This window comes from Cricetulus griseus, assembly GCF_003668045.3.
Source record: "Cricetulus griseus strain 17A/GY chromosome 1 unlocalized genomic scaffold, alternate assembly CriGri-PICRH-1.0 chr1_1, whole genome shotgun sequence".
In the NCBI taxonomy this organism is placed as follows: Eukaryota; Metazoa; Chordata; class Mammalia; order Rodentia; family Cricetidae; genus Cricetulus; species Cricetulus griseus.
In genome coordinates, this window is record NW_023276807.1 from 271,864,565 (window position 1) to 271,882,131 (window position 17,567).

General features: G+C 45.2%; 2 protein-coding genes across 5 annotated transcripts in view; one reads left to right on the plus strand and one right to left on the minus strand.

Annotated features, from left to right (window-relative positions):
* Positions 1-17,567, plus strand: part of Ubac2 (UBA domain containing 2) — a 175,748-nt gene that overhangs the window by 90,647 nt on the left and 67,534 nt on the right. The gene's annotated exons all lie outside the window — the stretch shown is intronic.
* On the minus strand, positions 2,133-3,380 carry Gpr183 (G protein-coupled receptor 183). Its single transcript, XM_035452119.1, has one exon. The coding sequence runs from the start codon at positions 3,354-3,356 to the stop codon at positions 2,283-2,285; it is 1,074 nt and encodes a 357-aa protein (XP_035308010.1). The 5' UTR covers positions 3,357-3,380; the 3' UTR covers positions 2,133-2,282.

Here is a 17,567-nt window from a genome sequence, read left to right on the forward strand (position 1 = left end):
CAGTCTGGGCTCTGGCTGTCAGCAGTCATCCTGCCTCAGCAGCCCAGTGTTGGGGTTACACGTATGTGCCTGGGATGCATAATGAGTCCAGGGCCAGTCTGGGCTATATAATGAGCCTCTGCCTCAAAAGACAGAAGACAGAACAAGTTAATTTTATTCACATGAAGCATTTCCAGGGTATACACCACAGTAAAAATTGAAGTCATGACTCACTGTATAGTGTTTTATTTCTTCCCTATTATCTAAATGCTGTCATTATTGACTGAGATACTGTACTGGGGAAACAGAGTTTGATAAGGCAAGCAGTGTTTAGGAAGGCGGTGCTGCCCACATTCAGGTAGCCCTGTGAGCAGGTGGACAATGTTACAAAGTAATCCCAGTGGGATAGATGCTGTAACACCAATAGTCCCAGCAGTAGGGAGACGAGACAGGAGGGTCATACACCAGTCTAAGGCTAGCCTGGCCACATAGAGAATTCCAGGCCAGCTAGACTGACACAGTCTCTAAAAGGGAAAAGGGTTTTGTAGAGATGGCTCAGTGGTTAAGAGCACTGCCTGCCCTTCCGGAGACCCCACGTTCAAGTCACAACATTTCCATGGTGGCTCATAACCATCTGTAACCCCAGCCCCAGGGAACCTGACCCCTTCTTCTACAGGCACATGGTGCAGTGATTTACATGCTGGCAAAACATCTTTACACATAATAAATTAAAAAAAAACATACACACACACACACACACACACACACACACACACACCACACACACCACACACACACCACACACTACACACACACACCACACATACACACACACACACACACACACACACCACACACACACACACACACACACACACACACACACACACACACACACACCACACACTCACACACACACACACACATACACACACACACACACCACACACACACACACACACACACACACACACACACACCACACACATCACACACACACACACACACACACACACACACACACACACACACACACACACACACACACACCACACACACACACACACACACACACACACACACACACACACACACACACACACACACACACACACACACACACACACCACACACATCACACACACACACACACACACACACACACACACACACACACACACACACACACCACACACACACACACACACACACACACACACAAAACCCAACTAGCCAATCAGCCAGTGGTGGCACACGCCTTTAATCCCATACTTGGGAGGCAAAGACAGATGAATCTCTGAGTTCCAGGCCAGCCAGCCTGGTCTACAGAGTGAGTTTCAGGACAGCCAGAAACCCTGTCTCTAAGCCCCCCCCCCCCAAAAAAAAAGAATTCTGAAAACTCATAATTTATGAATTGTGCATTTTACTTCCTGACATACTTGGGCAAGTATGGCAAATATAGATGTAATCCTCACTGCCCCCCACTTCATATAGCCTAATCTATCTACAAGTGTATAGATACCAGATGCTACCAGTTTCCAAAAAAAACCCAAAAAAACCAAAAAAGAATCCCCTAGAGATCCAAGGGAAACAAAGTGTGTATGTCTATTTTCTATCCTAAAAGGAGTGTAGCGTGTAGACATGCTTTTTGTGAGCAGTGGTCCACAAGTGCTGCCCTGGTTATGGGGGGAAGAGGGTGACGCTTTCAGTTACTCGGTCATTCCTAGCACTTCCTGCTTTTCAGATCCACCTCTTGTCAATCATGCCTGTCACTTCTGCTGGCAGTGGGCAGTAGTATATTAACACTTTAGTTACATCCTGTTTTTTATCCCACAAAATATTCCTTAAACAGTTGTCTCAGAACAAAACAGACATACAGATAAAAACTAGGGAGGTAAAATCTAAATTTGAAAGAGATGTAAATTAAGACATATGTTCCCTATATTACAGTATTAACATTTTTTTTACACTGGTAATGTATAGTGGAATCAGCCTTTTATCTCTTGCCAAACTATTGGCAGAAATTGTAATGGTTGTGTTCTCAGGAACACAGAACAACTCTTTGCCTCGAGACTTATCAAGACAGCCTTCTTTAAACACACAGCATCTCATTTATGAAGTAGAACTTGCTTTTGCCGTTCTCTTGAGCTGGTCCGGATCTCAGTGCATCAGGTGGGGGGGTGGGGGGGTGGGGGTCGTGCCAAGAGGGGGCACCTGAGAGGAATCCTTGTTGGGAACTGAACAGTGGGTCTGCAGAGCCACCAAGCGGGTTGCTGTGCTGTGAAGTCCGGTGCCGCGATCTTTCACCTTCCATTGGAAGCCTTGGAGTGAATCATCACCTGGGACTCCGTCATTTCTCGCGAGTTTTCTTCAGGGGCTGACCTCACGGCACTGGAGAGGGACACGCTGACCTGCCGTTTCAGCATCTTCATGACCTTCCTCTTGTACCCTTTGCACGCAAACAAGTATATGAAAGGATCCATGCAGCAGTTGAAGTTCATGAGGCACACTGTGACGTGCAGAGAGACCTGGAAGGAGTGCCTCGGGCCGCACGCCAGGGCACCGCGGGAGCACAGCTTCTTAACCATGTGTTGGATGATGGATATGTGGTAAGGTGTGAAGCAGAGAATGAACACAACAATGATGAGGATAATGGTGTTGAGAGCCTTTCTGTTCACACCAGACTTGTCAGTCAGTGGGTTTTGTTTGGCCGTCTTGAAGAGCTTGCAGCAGATCCGCGAGTAGCAGACGAGAATGACTGTGAGGGGCAGCGCGTAGCCAAGCAGGCATGCTCCAAGGAGAATCCAGGGGAGGGAAGCTGTCTCTTCGAAGTTCGGGTACTCCATGCAGGTCGTCCTGCTGGCCTCCTGCTTTGACATAGGTCTGATGAGCAGAGGCAGGGTTTGAGCAAATACTAGAATCCAGACAGATATGCAAACGCCCTTTGCGTATTCGATCCTTTTAATCTTGTTGTAGCGCAGAGGGTGCACCACGGCAAAGAAGCGGTCTACGCTCAGGCAGGTCATGAAGTTGACGCCGGCATACGTGTTTATGTAGAACAGCAGGGCAGTTATCCGGCACAGGGCATCACCGACCCTCCAGTCAAAACCCAGCGCATAGTAGGCTATCCGAGTGGGTAAAGCTGTGGTAAACAGGATGTCGGAAATCACCAAGTTCATTGAATAGAGAGTGGTTGAGTTGATTTTCTTTCTGTTTTGAACAATGACAACCAAGGCCAACAGGTTTCCCACCAGACCAATGATGAAGACGAGGCTGTAGTGCAAAGGCATTAATATCCTGGCTGTGTTGTGGTGTGCATAGAGGTCACAGTTGTTGCCCTGAGAAGTTGCCAGGGCCGTAGTAAAATTGCTAGCCATTTCTGTATCCAGCAGGGGTCAGAGTCACTAGGAAGAAATCAAGTAGGGACTGTTTAGCTAAAACTATTTAACTCAGCTACTCAGTCATTTATACGTCTACTTTAAAATTTTTCAGCATGTAAATCTCAACTGGAATAAACTGAGGAAAAAAATTTTGTGTTTACTTTCACAGTTAGTGGCTTTGTCAAAACCCTGGCAAAGGAAACAGAACCATCTAAATAGGTCAACTGCATTTTTTTTTTTAAGAGAAGTACACTAACTTTAGGCAGAAATCCCCCCTTTTCTGAATCACTGTGTGGTTAAGAATAAAATCATGTAAAGTACCCACATTTTAGACAGGCATTAAACTTGCCTTTTAGGTTGAATTTAGGTTGAGCTTTTCTTCTTCTTCTTCTTCTTCTTCCAAAATTCGTATCACTGCCAGGAAATGAAATCAGTGGCACATGGAGTGGAGTATGAACTCACCACAGTATCTGATTTGTGTGAGCCTGACGAGTGTGAGAAATAATCTTGGGCTCTGTAGGAACTGAAAGTTACTCTTTCTTAAGAAAGAAAATGAAAAACAAATAGTGCTCATAACTAAAATGAAAAAGAAGAAGAAAGACAAACGTAGTTGTGCGTAGCTGTGATGCAGCTACTCTGGAGACTGATGAGTTTGAGGGCAGCTGGGCATCTCTGTGAGACCCTTTCTCAAAATGAAAAGCAAAAGTCAAGTTTAAAGGGGCTGTGGGTGCAGCTCAGCAGTAGTTGTCCCTTCTTTCAGGAGTGTGATTGGTGGGGGGTGGGGGGGGACTCAAGCAGCTTCAGATAAGAAATTTTAAATTGGGCGTCCAGTGTGTGTTGAACCCAGTAAGAGTAACATCTCCTTAGCAGTGTATAGTCACCTGTTTTTCCATGTCTGGGTTTCATGGGGCATCTGATGGTTACGCCACAGTTTTCCAAAGTGTTGATTCGGTATTCTTCAGTTTCCCAATGTACTAATGCAGTTTAGCTAGCTACTCCTTCGGCACACATTTGAGTTGTTTAAATTTTTTCCTTGGTCATGAATTTAGGATCAAGGAAATTTCAAGTGCTAAATTGGAAATCTAAGAATTATGGCAGTAAAATTCCATATAAAAGAGTGAGCAGCAGTAAACATGGAAAAGCTGAGCAATAAGTACCATGATGACACTTTAAAAAAAAAAAAAAAAAAAACACAAGGCAGTCACCAGAATTAAGGGAATCTTTGACACGTCTGTTTTGCTGCTGCTGTTTTAAAGAGAAGCCCTCTGTCAAGACTGACAGAGAGCACTGGCTCCAGACCGGCTCCTGTGCCTATGCTGCTTGGTGCCCTGGGTCTCTGTCCCCTCTGCCAGCCTGAGAAGAGGGGTGTCTACTGGCCCTGAGCTCTGCTGTGGTGTGTGGTGTTGGGAAGCCTACAAGTAAAACCTAAAGCAGAACCCAACAGTGGGACGAAGCACCTTGTCTCACAAGACCAGAGAAGAAGCTGACAGAGGGGAGGAGAGGATGAGGACGTCGTCTCAGAGTGAAATGTATTGAAGCATCTGGTACAGCTAAAAATGGGAGTGGTTTCAAAACAGCTCAGATGGGGGTGTGTCCAACTTAGCATTAACTAAAATACAGGAATGCAAACTTGCAAACAGCTCACATTCTTGCAGTAAGTGACTTGTAGAATGTTTCATGGTTCGGCCATGCTGTGTAGTGTGAAAGTGGGAATGCAAGACTATTTCTTGACAGGAAGTTATGTTACATGACATGCTACCCTGGGGAGGAAAGCAAATACAAACGCACGTGTGCACACATGCACACTCGTAGAAAGATGCCTGCTTGGATATTACATGTGCCAGTAAATTACACTGCATGGGTGATTTGGGGATTTGTATCCATACACAGCCTAAATTTGTACTGAATGTGGACTGACTAAAGTAAGTCAATGACTAATTTAACTGGAGGAGGAATTAAAGAGCCTCATTATTATGCCTGCCCATGGCGGGGGGGGGGGGGGATCCTTTTGTGTCCTTGGCTGCTGTTATCCAATTCTTAGGCCAACAAATCTCAATTTATTATGTCTGCTCAGAGTTAGAACTTGTTCCTTTCTTTAAAGGTCTGCCCCTGTGAGGCTTCAGCTAGCAAACACTGTTTTTCATGGTTTTAGTCTACATAGGACAGGTAGGTCCTGGGAAAACAGAGCGACACCTTTCCTACACTAGAGAGTCCAGAACTGAAGGACAGCTGCACAGTGTCCCACTGCCCCACGGGCATGGGGAGCCCCAACTCAGCACTGACCGCTGTACTTCTCATGTATTCCCGTGTCCTGGTTGCTGTTGTATTTAGTGTGCCTGCATCAGTCCCAAATTCTCTTTTAAACATTCAAAGCATAACTTACATTTTAACACACTCTAATTACTTTTAATTGTAATTATTATTAGGCAGCAGCTTCTGACATGTTTGGGATATACACAAACATACACATACACAAACCTAAGTGTGTGTGACAGAGACAGAGAGACAGAGAGGGGGAGGGAGAGAGGGGAAGGGAGGAAGGGAGGGAGGGAGGGAGGGAGAGAGACAGAGAGAGAGAGAGAGAGAGAGAGTCAAACCTGAAAGCACTATAGTAGTACATGGAAAAGGCCCACAGAACGTGTCCTAAATCTATTTCCTTTAGAACACTAATATTTATAAGAATTATAGTTTCAGTACAATGCTTTTGATGAAATACGTACTTCACTCCCCACATTCTACATACTAAAGGACAGGAATCAAGATGCTGACATCTTTCCCCAAGGGCATAGACAGTAACTAAGCTGCATAAAATGGAATTTTTCTTGAGTGTTGGCCCTCCTGAGGAACAGGGCATTCCCGACATTATATATTCTCTAATAGAAAAAATGGGTCTTATTCCTATATTCCCAAGATCTAGTATATGTAGACAAAACATTAAACCTAAGAGCACAGTCTGCTAAAAGTGTGACAAGAACAAAAGGGTATGTCTCCCTACCAAACTCGCACTCCTCCTGGAGATGGACCCCTGGAAGCCATCTTGTCTTTTTTTCTTGCTAAGCAGCAGAGGCAGTGTGTCCTGTCTCTGCAACGTAACATCTGATCCTTTAGCTTTGCTGTCATCCTAGAGTGTGTCAAGCAGTTTCTTCCTCAGCAGGTTACCTTCCTTAGTTTCTCCCTGATGTTGTTGACAGTGTGTGTGTGTGTGTGTGTGTGTGTGTGTGTGTGTGTGTGTGTGTGTGTCTGTATGTGTGTGTGTCTGTGTGTATGTGTGTGGGGGTGTGTGTGTGTGTGTGTGTCTGTGTCTGTATGTGTGTCTCTGTGTGTGTGTGTGTCTATGTGTATGTGTGTGGGGTGTGTGTGTGTGTGTGTCTGTGTGTGTGTGTGTCTGTGTCTGTATGTGTGTCTGTGTGTCTGTGTGTGTGTGTGTGTCTCTCTGTGTGTGTGTCTTTGTGTGTGTCTCTGTGTGTGTGTCTGTGTGTCTGTGTCTGTCTGAGTGTTTGTAAAATTCATTTCCTTGCCCATAGAGTTGCTGACATTTTTTGAGATATTATCATTTCTTCTTTGCATAATCAGACATGTTGACATGAAGTGACAGCTTTTTTTTCTAGACACAAAAAGGAGGGGGAAGGTCCCCCTAAAACTCACTTATTAGTGTTTAAGAAAATTGCCCAAGCTCTGATATAATTTGTACTCAGGAAACATTTACTCTGAGAACCAACATGAAGGCATTTGTGAATTTTCAGAGGCTACATAGACTTCTGCTATCCAAATTCATTTGCTTGGATAATTAGAGGGCTCTTTTTAGTATTTGCCCATGACAGAAACAGAGCAAAACTTTCACCATAGTCAAAGATTTGGTTCATACTAAAATAATAGCTTTGGGCTTTTAGATTTTTGAAATGTCACCCTCATCTCCTATATTTATTCTGAGAATTGTCAATGCCTTAAATCAAAAGGGGGTTGTACTTTGTTACTTCAGCTTTGACAGCATTTTGAGCTGTCAGTTGTTAATCTTGGAAAGACTGGGTTGCACTGAGACCTTGGGCAGAGGGATGACTTTGCTCGTGTATGCCAAAGAGTGAGTTATGCTTTGAGAAGCAACCAGAAGGGCCACTGAAAGCATGGAGGCACAGGTAGAAATTGTGGATGTGTGTGTGTTGTCAAGTTACAAATGGTCCAGCTCTTCCCCAGGTTTTGTTGGCATGCTTTTGGCTATTTTCTTAAGAAAGATAAGGTTGTGATAAAATGCTTAGAGTTAGGGGAGATAAAATGAATGGAACACAAGGAGGGGGTGTGAAGACACAAGGACAGTGGAACACAAGGAGGGGGTGTGAAGATACAAGGACAGTGGAACACAAGGAGGGGGTGTGAACACAAGGACAGTGGAACACAAGGAGGGGTGTGAACACAAGGACAGTGGAACACAAGGAGGGGTGTGAACACAAGGACAGTGGAACACAAGGAGGGGTGTGAACACAAAGTGGAACACAAGGAGGGGTGTGAAGACACAAGGACAGTGGAACACAAGGAGGGGGTGTGAAGACACAAGGACAGTGGAACACAAGGAGGGGGTGTGAAGACACAAGGACAGTGGAACACAAGGAGGGGGTGTGAACACAAGGACAGTGGAACACAAGGAGGGGTGTGAACACAAGGACAGTGGAACACAAGGAGGGGTGTGAACACAAGGACAGTGGAACACAAGGAGGGGTGTGAACACAAGGACAGTGGAACACAAGGAGGGGTGTGAACACAAGGACAGTGGAACACGAGGGGGTGTGAACACAAGGACAGTGGAACACAAGGAGGGGGTGTGAACACAAGGACAGTGGAACACAAGGAGGGGTGTGAACACAAGGACAGTGGAACACAAGGAGGGGTGTGAACACAAGGACAGTGGAACACAAGGAGGGGTGTGAAGACACAAGGACAGTGGAACACAAGGAGGGGGTGTGAACACAAGGACAGTGGAACACAAGGAGGGGGTGTGAAGACACAAGGACAGTGGAACGCAAGTGTGTCCTCCTCTAAGTGAACAGAGACAGCTGCAGCTCAATGCCCTTGATAACAGACCTGTTCCCTGGAAGGAGGATATCACTCTTCACTCTTTGTCTGATCACCTAGCTGCATATGCGTTTGTCAAAGCTTCTTTGTTCTCATTTAAGCAGGGACATGTGAGTTTAGCCTGTGTCAACACCTGTAGCACCAGGTCACCCTTTGTTCCCCTTTTAGTTGGCTGAACAGCTGCTGCGCATGCTGGTTGCCTGTTAAAGGGCAGGTGGCAAGTGTTAAGTCCAGCTTGCAGAAGGGATTCTGGATTCCGTTTGTCAAGTTGTCCATCCACATGAGCTGTTAATAATCAGGACAAACCACAGTGACCTAGCTATTACTAAGTTGTCTCTTTACCGTGTGGTCATTTTTGAATCATGACCTAATGCTGTGTCTATGTCTGTTGACTGTTGTCTCCTTCTCCTGTATCCTTCCCCCAGACTGAACAGGACACATTGATTTTATTCAGGGTAGAGTTGTGCATGGCCAGCCTGTTTGAAGGGAGCTCACTCTCTCTAGCTTTTGGAAGTGTGACGCTTCAAGGGGCCAGAACTCTGAGACATTGATGCTGAGGCTATGACATAGTCTGCCTGTGACCAGCTTTCAGGAGGTCTGCAAAAGACCACTGACATCACAAGAAAACAGAGTGGTGTCCACCTCTCAGGTGTGAGACTCTGGTGGGCACTCGGTGAAGACCAGCTTATTGGAGAGCTACCTGTTAGGACTGATAGAGAGTGACAGGTGGCTGGGAGGGGTGTTTGAACCTCTCCTGCATGTTTGGGGACTGGACATATTCCAGATATTTTTCTTCCACCTTTCAGTAATTATTTTTTGTGTGGCTTTTTGGCAGCTTTAGTACTGACTCTGAAAGTTATCAAAGGCAGTGATGTCAGGTGTAAGTCACTGTAAGAATTTAAAGGAGGCCACTATTTGCACTCATGTAGCACAAGGAGGGCAGGTACCCTGTGTTTGCGTGTGGCAGATTTGTGGGATCTTATATGAGGGATTGTTAATTGATAGTAGAAAGGCCTTTGTAATGAATGTGTGTGTGCCTAGAATTATTGCTCTGGGTTCAGAGAGCTTCTAGAAATAGCATGTACTTTGTGTGCTGAAGGGAGTTTTGTGCTTTAAGTTAAGCTCCTTATTTTTGTGGCTGTGCTGAAAGAGGGCTGAGCCCAGTCATTTGCTCAGGGTCCCTCAAGGTAGGAATCATATGGGAGGTCAGGGCTCTATCCTTCCCCAGTTCCTGGGTCTTTCCCTCCAACCCCTAACTCTGCCCTGTGCCCACCCTGCACCTCAGTGTTCATTTCCTTATCTGCCTCCCTGCAGTCTGTGACCTTGCTGTCTGCAGTCCTTCCTCTCCACTCTGCACAGTGACCTGGTGGCCTCTTCTTTTAAGAGCCCTTCATCTGGGGCCTAGAGGCCAAGAACAAACAAAAGCTTTCCATCATTGCTTCCTTTATCATAGTTCTCTATTCTCTATTCCTCTGGGTGGCTAGCCATCTTGGTTGTCCTCAGCCCATGGGCATTTTTTTCTTTTTGCAAATCTGTACCCCTGACACCCTACCCGAGGAAGGCAGAGTATTGTTGAGGTTGTGGTTTTGTCGCTCATAGTCTGTGACGCCCAAGAGAGGGGATGTAAGCGGCAGTTCTTATACCCCAAAGATAAAAAAGAATGGCAAATCTCAGCTCCCCTAATCCTTGCTGGAGAGTTCTTTGTTAGAGACAGACAGTGAATAGTCTGGTGAATAGTCATGGCCCCTCCTAGTCAGCCTTGCAGCCCCTCACTGAAGCTGGGGTGGGAGAGCCTCCATGGCTGAAGTCACTGCTGTAGCTGTTAAGTTTAAACTCACTCTTTGCCGCCAGAAAAATCACATTCAACACAGGAAGTGTTATCCTAGTTCCTGTTTCCAAGATCAAGGTACAATGAATGGAAAGTGAGTCAAAACAGGAAGGTTTTTCAGAAATTTTGACATATACCTACTTGTGTCTGAGAATGAGGAGAAATATCAGTGAACTTTAATGAAGTAATCATTAATTTATGGCATGTTTTAAGTTGAATAAAGGAGAGTTGAGTATTTGGGGTTTGGTTTTGTTTTTAGGATAGGGTCTCCTGCACTCCTAGCTAGCCTCAAACTCTCCTGATTCTGCCTCTGTCTCCCAAGTGCTGGGAGTGCAGCAATACTGCCATGTCCACTGAGTGAAGGTTTTAGAAATGAGTTTACCATTTTGAACAGTGTTTCAGCAACAAAGTTTTGACTGCTACCATTTCAGTTGGAAGAGAACATTGAAGGCCAGCATAGCTTGTGTGATGTTGATTTACCTTTGTACTGTCATAGGGCTGTGACAACACACTCTCCTCTTTGGGCTAGCAGGACACCATGAGTCCCTGCCCCTCTTAAGAACAGCCAGGACAGACAGGAAGACACTGCCCACCCCAGTTCCTCACCTCTTATTGTGGCAGAGGGAAGGGTCCCTGCAGACACCTTCATTTATTGGTGTGTGCGGGTCAGGGCTGACAGACAGTCTTTGTGTTTACATCTTTACACCATACACGGCTGCAGCCTGAGCCACAGTGACTCTCTAGTAAATGCCTAGCTTGGAGTCCTGGGGTGAGCTCAGTTGTCACAGTGTTTACCCCACTGGGTGACTGATGATGGCACTAATTAACTCTAGGAAGCCCGCCAAAAGTAGCTTAGAAAAGGACCACAGCCACCCACGTACAGGGTGAGCGTGTGAGCCAGGCCGCTTGTGGAGCCCTGTGCTTTAGTAGTTTTAGGCTCACAAAGCGTCTTCAGGTCCCAGAGACAAACATTCTGAGATACTAGAAAGCACAGTGTGATCGTCCCCGTAACTTAGAGTCTTCACATAAAATATTACAGAAAGTAGACATCTTCACATAAGTTCAAGAAAATAATTTGCACAATAATGATAGGGCAAGGAAACTTTGCCCACGGCTTCATCCCTCTGTGGGTCCATGGGCAGGGTGACCATGGTGAGCGGTGTCCCAGTACTTACTATGAGAGGTGGTGCTAGGGGAACTTGGCAGAATCATTTCTGTCCCTTTTACGAATGAAGCCACTGAAGCCAGTGACCTTCAGCAGCTTGCATGAGGCCAAGCAGTTATAAATAATGGAGCCTAGGTTTGGGGATTGATCCCAAACCCTCTCTTAACTGTTACACTTACTGTACTCAGGGTGGCACCAAAAAAATAGAAGCCCTTAACCAGGAAACACCACCACACCAACAAAAACCCCTCACTCTTCCTTTAGAGGAAGTTCCTTCATGGCTTATATTTTGTTAGGCATTTCTGTAAAACCTGCGCTCTGACTCTGGACACTGAGTTTTTTCAAATCACTACATGTAATTCTTTATTTTATGACTTTTTCTTTAAAATTTCCATTACTGGTCACTTAATAATAGAAACCAATGACACAGATTTTATTGTTTTCACTTCTTAATAATAGTTGATATTTCAAAGGATTTTGCTTCTGAGGCAGCAAACTCCAGACTGATCCCAGTCATCTTTGCTGGTGGGAGAATAAGTTGATAAAATATTTTTGCAAAGCAGAAAATACTGTTCTATATCTGATGCTTTAGAAAATAAGCTTTTGGCCCCAAGAATTCTACCGCCGAGAGTCTCTGAGAAATATTAGATATCAAAAATACATGCCAGGTAGTCAAATGTAATGGCTTTTTAATTAGGCTAACTGGTTATATTGTATATAAAATATATCCAAATGTAGGAACACTCTATTTTAGTAACATTGTTCCTTTCCCTTTATATTAAAGAATCCGAAAATACTGATGTTTCTTGCTAATGTTTACTTGTATTGTGAGTTCACATTGAAGTGCTTTAAATGAACCCTGGTTTTGTCTTTTTGTTGTTGTAACAGTGTTTCATTCATTACTCCCATCTCACTTAGTAGCTAATTTGAACTGCTGGTAACCCCAAAGCAATCTAAGCAGCTAGTTATTTAATACATTCTTTTCTTTCACTTTTACCTTAAAGTTAGGCTCTTAAAGTGTTCCTCAAGCAGAAGAGTCCGGTACTCACATATCAGCATCAGCGGGCGTCTAGGGCCTCTGTTGCAGCAGTCCAAGTCTGTGCCCACACCGAAGTCAGTTAACTGGGCATGTTGCTTTAAGAAAGACTGAGCAGGCGTCCTTTTATGGTGGCGCCCTTTTCCTGTCATCCTGTGACTGAGCATAGCTATGAACAGTCAGCCTCACAAATGCGTGCGTGCTTCTTTTTCAAATGGGAAGTGAGATTTTTTTTTTTCTGATACTGCTTAAAAAAAAAAAAAAAAAACTATTCAAAAGCCCCTTGGACTTTGAGAATTGCTGTTATCTATGGAACTTTGAAAATTTTTCCATAAAGATTTAAGTCTTAAATTTTTTTTGAAGCAATAAACTTTAAGCAGAGAGAGGTGGGGGCATAGTCACTGGTGACTTTAAGTTGACATTTTAGGTAAAGTTTGGGTTAAGAAAGTGTCAAGGCTGCTTGCCTGCCTGGAAACACAGTGGTATCAGGGGTGTAGTTCATGCCACCCGAATCATAACAGGTGTCTGTGGAGAGGGAGAAAGACCCTCCTAGAACATTAGTTATGTTTTCAGTCGAGGGCGGCAGCTTCCTGAAGCAATGACTATGGACATAAAGTTGGGGAGCACATTGCTGATGCATCTAGCCTCTGGCCCAGGGCGGAAGGGGCCTATTCTGCACACATGATACTCCCCATTCACTCACTTGGATCAACATGGTCCCATAGAGTGCTCAGAGCAAGCCAGAGAGGTGGCCATCACTCTTGTCCACCTGTGATCTGGCCTGTGATATGGAGTGGGTTGCTTTTGGAAGAACAAAGGTCAGGTGGGCTGGTCCTGGGTGGTGGAGGACAGAGGTCTTAGGACAAGTGATTGCGTGAGCTGAGAATGCTCAGGCTTCACAACACCGCAGCCCTGTCTCCCTGCATGGGGGACGGAGGGTTAAAGTGTGTCCATCAACCATCCCTATCCCAGGGATAGAAGATCTGTCTTCACGTCAAAGCAGAAGGTGAAACACGAAGTCAGAAATACTTTGTTTAAAATGGAATGTGCTTTAAAAAAAAAAAGATGCTTTGGTAAACTGGTTGATTTTTGAGGAATGAATGCTCTAGAGAGAATTGAGTCATTTTGATAGGAAACTGTAGCTTTATGACCACAGAGGCCTTAAAAGTTTGTTCATTTATTTTACATGTGTGTGTGTTCCTGTGTTTACACATGTACCTGCAGCGTGCTATGCCAAGGCGCACATAGGAGACCAGAGAACAGCTGTTAGGAACTGATTCTTCTCCTCCTCTACCCTGTGGGCCCTGGGGATTCAACTCCAGTTTCAGGCTTGAGGACAAGTTCCTTGACCCACCGAGCCATCCTGGCAGCCTCCCAGAGGTAGAGGCCTTCTTGCTCCAGGACTCTGGGAGAATTGTCTTTCAGAGGTGCTCTTAAAGGTCTGCAGCAGAAAACTAAAGAGCAAGCAACAAGTCAGTGGAATTCTGGGGCCTCCACTTTATTGTGTGTAAAATAAAGGCATTGGACTTAAGTGAGCGCCAAGAAAATTCAGCCTTATGAGGGGGAAATGCAGAGATTTTATGACTTGGTAGATAAACATAGCTTAACCTAGAACTGTTCACCTTAAACACCATGGAGACTAAGGATGTGGCCAAGTGCAAAGGCACTAGCATGTGCCAGGCATGGGTTGTACACTTAACACTGCACACTAGTGTGTGCCAGGACCTGGGCTGTACACCTAGCACTGCATAGTGTAAAGGACACTAGCATGTGCCAGGCCCCGAGTTGTACTGTACACCTAGCACTGCACAGAAGCAGAACAGGGTTGACACTATTGGGGGTTTTCAGTTTGTTGATAATGACACAGTATCCCTGGTGGAATACAGGCTGATTTCTGATTTGGAAGACTGGACCAGTTAAAGCAAGTGTTTCTGGCAAGTAGGACCCATCATCTTTTTTTTAGACAAGGTGGCTGGCCCTGGGTTCATCTAGATTGGCCTGCCACTGCCTCCTGAGTGCTGGTATTAAAGGTATGTGCCACTATGCCTGGCGGATCCATCCTTTCTTTGATAGCAGAGTAGTCTTGTACGTGTGTGAAGAAGCAGTAGCTTGCAGATCCTGTTGTCGCCACATACTGGGCTTGTTTTTTTGTTGGAAGTGACAGTGGCTTCTTTGGCTATGGCCATACTATACCAGTGGAGTGAATGTCCCATACAAGTGAGGTTGACATTTGTGTGAAGTGTGTTCTTTATTTGCTCACTGAAATGTGGTCAGGAGTGTGTAACTGGTAATGACACCAGAAGAATGAATCAATTATTTACTAATTCATTTTCTTCTCTCTTCTGTGCCTCTGGTTTATCACTTAAGATAAGGCTTCCAGGGCTGGGCGTTGGTGGCGCACGCCTTTAATCCCAGCACTCGAGAGGCAGAGGCAGGCAGATCTTTGTGAGTTCAAGGCCAGTCTGGTCTCCAGAGCGAGTGCCAGGATAGGCTCCAAAGCTACACAGAGAAACCCTGTCTCGAAAAAAAAAAAAAAAAAAAGATAAGGCTTTCAGAAGTTAGCTGTTGACACTGTAAAAGGTCAGTGTGAGTGGTTGTTGCCGGTATAAAGAACAGGTGTTGTCAGAAAATAAGGAAAAGGGAAAAACTGGTCAGTGACTAATCACATTAGGGTATTCTGTGAAGCCTGTGTGTATAGAAATAGCAACACAAAATTTCTACAAAACAACCCCGATAATCCTGGTTTAAAGTGTGTGCCTTTGCAGTGTTTCTGCATGTGGTTTAGTATTTAGTCATCATCTGAAATGACACGATGATTAGTGTGTAAGGAATTTTTGCACTTCTTCTCTTGCTGGATAAGGTATGAGATGTGGGCACTGAAATTTCCTTTTTTTTTCTTCATGGGAGGGTGGGGGTTGTGTTGAATGTGACCTCAAGCAGACACTGAGGTTCAGGCTACTTAATAACATTTTTTTAATGTTGTGTTTGTTGATGAATGTAAACAGAAGAGCTGTGTTTAGGGTTAGGCAAAATACTGTTCTTTGGTGTGGCATTTAGAAGTTGCTTTGTTTTTGTTTTTTAATCCACCCAGAACTGAGTGTAAAGTCCGTTAATCTGGATATTTGTTCCCCTTAAGGCAACATTAAGCCAAGTCAGTTAGATTCTTTCTCTTGGGCTTATAATGTAATAAAAACCAGAAACTCTAAGAGTTTATTAAGGTGTGAGTCCCAGCTGGGTGTAATGGTATACACTTGTAATCCCAGCACTGGGGAGCTAAGGCAGGAGGATCTGGAGTTCACATGATGCCTGGAGTAGGTAACCAGACCCTGACTCAAAGCAAAGTGTTCAGAGTTATTTTCCCCGCAAACTGCATATACTCCCTAGCAGTGCCATGTGAGAGGCCAAAGCTGGGAGGAGTAAAGGAGCCACAGCTGATGTCATCTTAGCTGAGGTCCGTGTGCACAGACCTCAGCTCTCCCATCCTCACACTCTCGCTAGTCCCAGGTCTGATCCAATGTTTACACTTAAGCGTTCCCTGCTGTTTGTGTGCGTCCAGCAGCTGCTCCATTCCTTTTTTTAAATTTTATTTTTGAAATAAAATTAATTGAAATAGAATGATATCACTTACCCCTTCCCTTTCCCCTTTCAGTGCCGTCCCCCTACCCTCCCTGGAACTCCTTCTGTGCCCCGTTCTCAAGTTGATAGCCCTTTTCTCTGGTTGCATGTTATGTATACATGAATGTGTGTGCACAAATGAGCCCTTATTTGTTGTTTGTGTTATGTGGTTTCAGAGCTGACCACTCTGCGTTGGCCAACCAACAAGAGAACTCATCCCTGGGATAGGCTAATTCTTTTGTCCGGGGTGGGACATTAACATATCTACTGATATTGCTATTGTTCTGGTCTAGAGTGTTCAGCCATTTTCAGGAGAGACTTTGACAGCAGACATCCTAGTATTCTGGCAGTTACCCTCCACCCCACCCCACCCCACCCCACTCACGATGTTCCCTGATCCCTAGATGCAGGAGCCATGAGGCAGATGTTCCTTCCGTCCATGGGGCCTGGGCTTCCCAAGGTTTGTTGATCTCTGTATTGTATCCTGTACTGGCTTCCGGTAACGTCTCCCGGGCTGTAGGAGAGGCTTCTTTGCTGAGGGTGGTAGCTGCACTTATCTGTGGCGTAAGGATAAGATTTAGATACAGGCAGGACTTATGCTGGCCTAACGAAGGGTGGCAGTGGATTCTTAGGCCCATGGCCTGACCACCCCTGGGAAAGCTGACGAGGATTCTAGTACCCAGAATGGTTTCCCTCCCATTGAGTGGACCTTAGGTTCAATTAGACAGTGGTGGTTGCCACTTCCTGCCCCTGCATGCATGATGGTAATTGTCATGGTTCACAGATACTGCAGTCAGGTAGGACTTTGGAACCGCCCCTCCCCGACCCTGGCAGCTTGCATAGTATTTTCTGCAACCATGGAGGCTAAACCACAGAAAAGATGCTCTCAAGTCATCTGAGGGGTGTGTTCTGAGTGTATAGTGTCTTCAGTAGTAGGGGCCACCCACAACCTCTGAGAGGCAACCAAGGGCTACTTTGATAATCTCTGTTGTTTTGGGAGTCATTCAGACTACCCTGACCAGTTCTTTGTGTCTGGTACTGCGGTTTTGTTAGTTTGTGGTTTTTTTGGAGAGCATTGTCAGCCAAAGTGGCTTAACTTCCCTCAAGGGTGTGTGTGTGTCTGTGTGTGTGTGTGTCTGTGTGTGTGTGTGTGTGTGTATTCACATGTATACCTATAAGTGAACTTAGATGTGTCTATTGTGTGTATAATTTTAGGTAAGTATAAGATATTATAATTCCTTGGCTTTATCAAACAATCTTGATGCTATTTGCTCTTCCTCCTACTGTTTAAAATCCCTCCCTCTTCTCCAGTTGGAGCGCCTCCCCCGTTGTTACTCCATATCCTACTTGGTGTCACATGTACCCTGCTGACCCCTCCCTGCCACCCCGACCTCTGTCATGGTCCCTTTATACTTTGCTGGGTTAGCCATTGCGGCAGTTCGCGTACCCACATCTCAAGATTTGGAGTTAAGGACTACAGATGTAAGAGATCTGGTGGTG

Coding starts and splice junctions, on each gene's coding strand:
- Gpr183 (XM_035452119.1), bottom strand. CDS start 3,356: ATGGCTAGCAATTTTACTACGGCCCTGGCAACTTCTCAGGGCAACAAC.